Raw genomic sequence first — 7897 nt, 5'->3', positions numbered from 1 at the left:
GGTCACACTTCATGGCAATAACACTCATGAATGTGACTGCATAGTACCCTTTTATCTCAGTACCAACAAACACCATAAACTTTACAACACTTACAACACTTGGAGTACCTTGCACAAGCATAATGATCTGAAAGTGACCTCTGTCCACTTTAGCCTGTGCTATAACACACTGTTTTTAAAAGGGGACCATGAATCTGAAAGAAATTTAAAATGAACAACCTCTACTTTAATAAAAGTAAAGGACACAAGTCTCCAGTTTGCAGAGATTAACCAGAAAAACAAGATGTCACTTGACTAAGTGTAGCTTTCTGTAAATGATATGTCAAACGTTATGTCCTCTTACATTTCAAAACATATTGGACAGACAGGTCTACAGGGGAATATGAGTTTTTAAGGTTTCTGTGATAAAGACACCTTGATCCCTTTATATTTATCTTTAGCACATCAATGAACAATCTGTCGTTGATGTATAAAACATGAGGTAATAATGTTTGGGTGGGATGTGACTGTCTGAGGAGCCAGGTGTGTTTGAGTACATTCAACACTTCCTGTTGCAAGAACATTATTGTATAATATACTATATTAAAGGAATAGCTCTAACATTTTGTGAAGTACGGTTATTTACTTTCTTGCAGAGAAACAGTAAATATGAAGCTAGAACCGGTAGCTGGCTAGTTTAGCTTAGCATAAAGACTGGAAACGGCTAATTATATTTAATTAGTTGAATCAGTACAAAAATCAATGCGTAAAAAGGACAACTTGCTGTTTTACCGGGGCTAATTGCCTTGCTGTTGCAACCAGTGGAGACTCCAGAAAGTTACTGGTCCCGGACCAAGCAATAGTCCAGCACACAACCTCGTAAAACATGTTGTTTTTCCACTAAGCTAAGCTAACTGGCTGCTGGCTGTAGCTTCATATTTACTGTACAGATGAGTATACTTCTCATCTAACTCTGCAACAAAGTAAATTGGCATATTTCCCAAAATGTTGAACTTTTCCTTTTGGTACATAACATATAAATGTAAAGTACGTCACATAGTATAATATGCAATACAATGCCCATGCCTCTTCTTTGTTTTAATGCTGTACAAGGTGATGCTTTTCAGTCTTCACACAAATACATTTGGTAACAAAGTCTGAGATTTCATTCCACAAATAAAACGTGACACAACTTAGGTCTCATCTAAACAACATGTCCCAGATATAAAGCTCTGCCTGTAAAAGTGTCACTGCTGTGGCTTCATTTTAAACAAAGCAGAGGGAAAACACACAGAGCTTGGGTTCAAACTGAGTCACATTAAGGATGATATGGGAGGAGGTAGTACAGGCACATGGCCTCATATAAGAGTCTGATGTTTAATTAAAGCCCTGTGTTTTTCTCCAGTATCAGAGAGAGAGAGATCCGATGGAGGCCAGAGCAAAACTGACAAGTGCTGCAAACATACATACATATATGTGTGTGTGTGTGTGTGTGTGTGTGTGTGTGTGTGTGTGTGTGTGTGTGTGTGTGTGTGTGTGTATATCTATCAGTTTGTATTCATAACATTCAGTTTGTACCGGATATGTAATCTTTGTGAGCTCTGATTCGACCCAATCTGATCTCAGTCTGCCTTACTCTGGAGTCAGCTGGCTTCACTGTCCCGGTACGTAGGGCCAGCTGATGGAGCTCCCCGACAGCTGCATGTCTCGGATCAGCGTCTCGATGGGTGTCTTGCCCACTAGCCGCATGAAGAAGAGTTGGGAGATGAGGTTGGCTGGCACGGCGCGCAGAGCCGGCAGGCGCAGCAGTAAGCGGCCAAAGCGCTGAGGCTGGTTGGGGTACTGCAACCTCTCGTACTCTGTTAGGGCCACCTGGGCCTTCTCCTGTAGGGAGTCCACATGGGCTGGGTCTGTCAGACCACATGCATCTGTCAGGCAAAGAAACACAAGATGATCACCATTTGATTCTTCTGTTGCTCTGTTTTTGTATATTTTATATATTATACTTATAGCTTCTTTATCCGTATGTCATTTTAAATTGTAAGTTCCTGCTTTACTTACATTTCTGGTCCCTTTAAGGAATAGTTCTACATTTTGGGGAAAATATGCTTACTTGCTTTCTTGCGGAGAGTTTGAGAAGATCTAACCCTCTGATAACCCACAGCTCGTCTTTGTTATACTTACTATTTGTCAAGATTAGACAAGCAAGATATAACAAGTTTCCAGTCTCTATGCTAAGCTAACTGGCTCCTGGCTGTAGCTTCATATTCAAAGGACATCGAGGTGGTACCAGCCTTCGCATATAACTCTTGGAAAGAAAGTGAACAAGTGTATGTCAAACTATTCCTTGAAAGGAAATTGTCTCTCTTTTTGTCCCCCTTCAGTGAGGTCAGAGGTCACATTCAGTCAAGTCAAAGGAGCCCTGTCAAAATGGACCCTGCCTAATACATCATACAGACAGTTTTTTTTTTGGTCTTCTATAAAGACACATGGGATCAGTTTACAGCAAAGACATCCAGTTAAAGGAGCTTTAATCACCCAGATAGCCTTGCAACAAAACCAGACTTACCGGGTGAAAAGAGTGCAATGGCCTTGAGGCAGCTGTACTCGGCTGAGTCCACCTGCAGCCTGTTCAGCTTGTCCACCTGGTCTTGGAAAACCCTGACCTGGTCCATGAAGGACACCACTCGCTCAGCAGACATGGGAGATGAGTGGAACCCGGCAGCTGCCAGCAGAGGAGCCATGTGTAGAGGCAGAGCAGACTGAGCTGCGTTCAGGATGAAGAGCTCACTCCAGCTCAGCCTCAGCAGTGCCACCTGTAGAGTTGAAAGAAAGGGTGAGTCCCAGCAGGCATTCGGACTTTGTCATAGTAGGAAAAGCAAAAGAAAGGGCTATCTGGAGGTCAGGACCAACAAAGATACATCATATGAAGGTAAATCTGAGGGGCCACATGTTGAGTAAAAGGATAAGAAAGAATAAAATCAATGTCTCGGTGTCACGCAGACCGGAAGTTTCGCAGTGAGCTTTAATATTTGCACATGAATTTTAAAATAGACTCCGTAAGGTGGTTAAAAAAACAAAACAAAAAAAAGACAGGAAAAGAAAACAAGTCACAAGGTACTGTATGTCTTGACTCGCCTGCTCTGAGACTGGAAGTTCTGGGAAGTATGGGATGTTTCTGGCCCACTCGATGGTGCTGAAGAGGAGCCGGGCAGCCAGCTCACAGATGCTGTCGATACCCATGACGGAAGCTCCGCTGGCAGATGCCTGCATCTGGGCCTGACTGTACGGGTTCACGTAGCGGCTGCTGGGGTACGGCTCAGCTCGGAGGAGCTGGGAGATGAGCTCTGACACCGGCTGTCCATTAAAGTAATCCGCCCCAATGGGACCTGGCACTGCACCTCCAACCCCACCAGCCAGGGAGTTGGGACTGATACCTGAGTGAGATGGAGGGATTCGTCCTCTCTGGACTGCTGCAGAAAGACAGACAGCAGAATGAGGATCTGAACAGCCTGGTGGAGGTGTGTGTGCTCTCTGAGAAACAGGTCCTTGTCCCTTTAGACTCATTCACTCAGTAAATTACAGTTTTCAGTTTGAATTTTGATTTGAAGGTTGTAGAAAATGGATTTACATTTCTAAAGTAACATAATTGAAAGTTTCAGTCAAACTCGTCATATTGTCGCTGGTCTGTGAAAACCATGTGTAAAAAACCTTGTCAGCTGTCTGACAAGGTTTTAAATGGTATATCAAGCTTAAGAGGTAGCTAAGTGTTCTCAACCCTTAACTGTTTCCTTCAATGTTTCTAAAAACTGTCTTTGGACAGCGACAATATGTCCAAAATGTAGATGTTTAGTCAATGTAATTTCTTGTAATAAAATGAAATAATGTTTTCATCAACAACCTTTTAACAATGTAATTATGAGACATCGATTGCAGTCTAATACGTAGAGTGCTGCTCCTATTTGTAGTCCTTAGTGATTATAATGTCAGACCAACATCTTGATGCATGTGAGCGCTCTGTCTGAGGTTAATGGAGCGCTGCCCTCTCTGCACCACACTTTAAAAACTACCACTGGCTGTTTTAAATATAGGCTTTAGTTTCAAAGGCCAAAATCTCACTTAAAGCAGCGAGCATGTGCTTCTCTGTCTGGGTTAGAGGTGAAACAGACGTTACCATCTAATGTGGAAACAGCGCAGTCTGCGTCATGGGCCATGGTCAGCGTGGTTCATTAATAACCTGGCTCAATATAACCCCTGTCAGACTGTCACCTCACTGCACATTATGTATGGCACAGCGGCTCGTGGTGTCCTCTGACACAGGCTGAAATACAAGTATGGTTACAGGGAACTGGAATACAATTACAAATGCTTTTGAAATAGTTTGTGATGTGATAATGAGGGTAAGATTGCTGGTATGAAAATAATTACACCAGGGGAAATGGGAATCATCTTTTCTTACTACTAATCAGCCGTGCAGAAATTAAGCAAATTATAACTGTCATTAAATGGATATATATATATATATATATATATATATATATATATATATATATAGACACATGCTGTAAAGAGACTCAGACGTTTCAATGTGTTGAGTGAACTTGTCAACTTCGAGCTCCGGGTTGACAACATGCTTTGGTTGATAGTACAAATATTGTGCTTGGATCACTGGCAAATGTCAGTGGCTGTTTCTGTCGAAATCAGCATTTTTCTTCAGGTATTTTTCTTTTTGCACTACACGACATTCATTTGACAGCTGCAGTTACTTTGACGATCAAGATATTATATAAATAACATATATGATTGTGTTATAAAATATGATTAAATTCAAGTTTAAACTAACCAACAGCATATAAAATACATCAAATTGGCTCCATCTCGCCCAGCTACAAAATTAGAATGCTATTATAATACTAATAAGAATAATACATTTTTACCTACAAAGCAAGTAGCTTACTTTTAATACTTTTAGTGCAATTTGCTGATCAGTAAAATGTTGAAAGCAGAACTTTAACCTTTAAAGAAGGATTTTTCAACTTCTACTTGAATTTACTGATTTGTTTGGCTACTTGGAGGCAGCGCAACAAGCTGTAAACATAACACTAATTTTAAGTTGATATGGCAAACATGTTATCCAGCAGTTGCTTATTTACACATCCAGCGGTTAAGGAGCAACATTGGTGTTCCATTTGAGTTAAGTCCAATATTCACTCTCTTTTAGCTCTGTTTTTGGTCTCCACCAACTCCTGAGGGAAATATCTGTCTTTTAGCTGCTAAATGACTAGTTAGTCACTAACTGTGTCTGTCTGCTGTTTGATGTTTGATGTTTGCCAGGCAGTGTACATTAGGTTCATCGGGGCTTTGTGTTGCTTCTGGAAACACTGCTAATGAAAGTGAACCAAAACAGTAAAGTTGATGAGCTGAAAAATGCTAAAATGGTCCTTAGAGCTGATGGGAGGGGAACCAGGTTTTCAACACGTCACACATAGTCAGTAAATCAATTGTTAATACAAAAATAACAATTAGTGCAGCTTTAAGTAAAGGATCTACCACCACTGGGAAACCTAAACGTACAACAATAACCTCACTCTTAGATTTTTCACCTCTTGCAAAAAAAAAAAAAAAAAAAAGAAAACTCATTCACGTGTCTTCTAATCCTAAAATAAACACATTTTAACCTGCTGTGCAATGGATGACAGAGCTTTGATACCTTCTTTGCGCATTCCTACACGGAAACATTTCTTCAGACGACAGTATTGGCACTGGTTGCGGTGATGCTGGTCGATTTGGCATTCTCGATTTGACCTGAACAAAGGAAACAAATGATGAAACACTTAGTGAAGAGCAAAAAAAACGATAGTCACAGTTAATACCACGATAGTAAGATGCTTTCTTCCCCCTTCCTCTCCCTCTATCCCCCTCACTGACTCCCATGGTGAGTGAACTATGTGAGCTCTGCGAGGTAGAAAAGCTGGCTGTGACCTTTGTAAATCATAGGCCTTACCCGCCCTTGGTTTGCCTTTTACACCAGAACAAGGTCTGCCAACATTTCACCAAGAGCGTTTTTCAGACGTGACAAACTGACTGGAAAGACGATTATTATGTGGAAGAAACGACTACATTCAGAGGCTGAGAGTAGTCTTAGTAAGAGCAGAGAATTAAGTTGCAACATTGGGTTCCTGTGGTGAAGAATAATGGAAATGTTGACCTTCTGAGGCAATCCATCCTCACATGACTGACCTTCAGGGCTTTCATTTATTTTATTTTTTGTTTGTGAGACACACCCAAGGCTGGAGCATATCACTCTGACTGATGTCTGGAGAAACGGACTAATCTGCTGTGTCTATTCATAAATGTGAATGTCGGAAAACAACCCCACCCCACATTTAGCATTTAAAAGCATTATATAAACATTTACTAAATGGTTTGTAAAACACTATAATGTAGTTGTATGCAAATATAAGGACATTTTAAGTGTTTATTGATATAGATTATTAGTCATCAATTATATCTTCTCCTATAAAGACATATTTTATATTATTACGATATTGTTGCTCATTATTTGTTAACACCCTAACCTCCAATTAAACAGGAGGAGCTATAGTTGTTGACAAATACATTAATAACATTAATATCTGCAGACAACTATACATACTTTACAGTGTGTTATTAACAATTTGTGTTACCAAAAGTGTTACCAAAAAGACACTGTAATCATACAAGAAGAGCAAGCTGAATGAATTCTGTGTCCTTTAACTCTATACTCTATACTCTATACTGTTCAACCTATCAACAAAACAAGACATCACTTTGAATCTCCCAGCAGCCCTCACCTGCAGGAATAGTTGAGGTTTCTTCTGATGCTCCTTTTAAAGAAGCTCTTGCAGCCCTCGCAGGTGAACACACCATAGTGCTTTCCACTGGACTTGTCCCCGCAGACCACACAGTCCACCACGCAGACCTTGTCCTCGTCCCCGACGTCTACGTCACTGCTCCCGGCTTGAGGTGAGCCCTCCTCTTCCTCCCTCCTCAGGTAAGCCTTCTCCCCCAGTCCATTAGTGTCCCCATTGGGGTTGCCCCATCCCCCGCTCACCATGGCCATATTCTCTGAGACACGCAGCCCTGTGAGTGGATCATACACAGACCTGCCCCGTCCCCCAGCCTCCGACTACCCTTTAAGTCTAAAAACTGATCCCAGACAAGAAAACAGCTCCAGACTTTTATTAAAGTCAGGTTTTGTCCGAGAAGATCTAGAAGTGGGATAAAAAAGTTGTCCCGGACTCTCCCGTGTTGACCTTTCTCCCCTTTGCCGTCTGGTTGTAATGACCTGGAGGTCCTTCGCAGTGCTGTTTTCTCTCTGGCTCTTCTTTAATCCCTCTGCTCTCTCTGTTCTTGTCTTCCACCCTTGTGTTCTCTGTCCTGACCTTCGATCAATGGCTCCCGAGGTCTGAGAAAACTTCAGACATGCATTGAGTGGTTCAGAGTTCAGGCAGGAGAAAAGGGTGCAGCCTTGCTCTTTTGACTGGAAACAATAAATTACACTTTGACTCTGTCTCTCTTTCTCCTTCCCTCCCACTTTCTCTCTACGTCCCCCCACTTTCTCTCTACGTCCCCCCCCCCCCCCCCCCCCCTACCCCCGGAAGAAGTTTAAAAAAAACACCTTACCTATCCATAAGCATAGTAATATGGAACAAAATAGAGTCGCTCTCCAAATGAAAAAGCGGCTCTGACCCTCTCTCAGTGCTCGACTTTCTCCCAAAAGGACAAGAAAGTGGGAGGAAAATAAAACGCAGCTCTCCTTCAGGCAGGGTTAAACTGCCCTGCCCTCTCCTCAAACTTAGAAAAACTAGTCCAACCAGTTCCTGCCGTGCAGAGGTGTTATCCGCTGATCTGAGGCAGTTCTAGTCCAGACGCACTC

General features: G+C 41.9%; 1 protein-coding gene across 1 annotated transcript; it reads right to left on the bottom strand.

Annotated features, from left to right (window-relative positions):
- Positions 1-1632: 1632 nt before the first annotated feature.
- LOC142947014 (nuclear receptor subfamily 2 group F member 6-like) lies at positions 1633-7081 on the bottom strand. The gene is made up of 5 exons (XM_076088658.1): positions 6813-7081; positions 5690-5784; positions 3118-3452; positions 2549-2795; positions 1633-1907 (listed from the first exon to the last, which is right to left on the bottom strand). Exons 1-5 carry the CDS (start codon positions 7079-7081, stop codon positions 1633-1635), a joined length of 1221 nt encoding a protein of 406 aa, XP_075944773.1.
- Positions 7082-7897: the final 816 nt, after the last annotated feature.

This window comes from Anarhichas minor, unplaced genomic scaffold (genome assembly GCF_050575085.1).
Source record: "Anarhichas minor isolate MPS153535 unplaced genomic scaffold, ASM5057508v1 ptg000010l, whole genome shotgun sequence".
NCBI classification, from domain to species: Eukaryota; Metazoa; Chordata; class Actinopteri; order Perciformes; family Anarhichadidae; genus Anarhichas; species Anarhichas minor.
The sequence above is the reverse complement of the archived record's forward strand: the minus strand, read 5'-3'. Positions and strand labels throughout refer to the sequence as shown.

Coding starts and splice junctions, on each gene's coding strand:
- LOC142947014 (XM_076088658.1), bottom strand. CDS start 7,081: ATGGCCATGGTGAGCGGGGGATGGGGCAACCCCAATGGGGACACTAAT. Junction 3,453..5,689: donor TGTAGGAATGCGCAAAGAAG/GTATCAAAGCTC, acceptor GTCTTTCTGCAG/CAGTCCAGAGAGGACGAATC. Junction 2,796..3,117: donor AACTTCCAGTCTCAGAGCAG/GCGAGTCAAGAC, acceptor TCAACTCTACAG/GTGGCACTGCTGAGGCTGAG.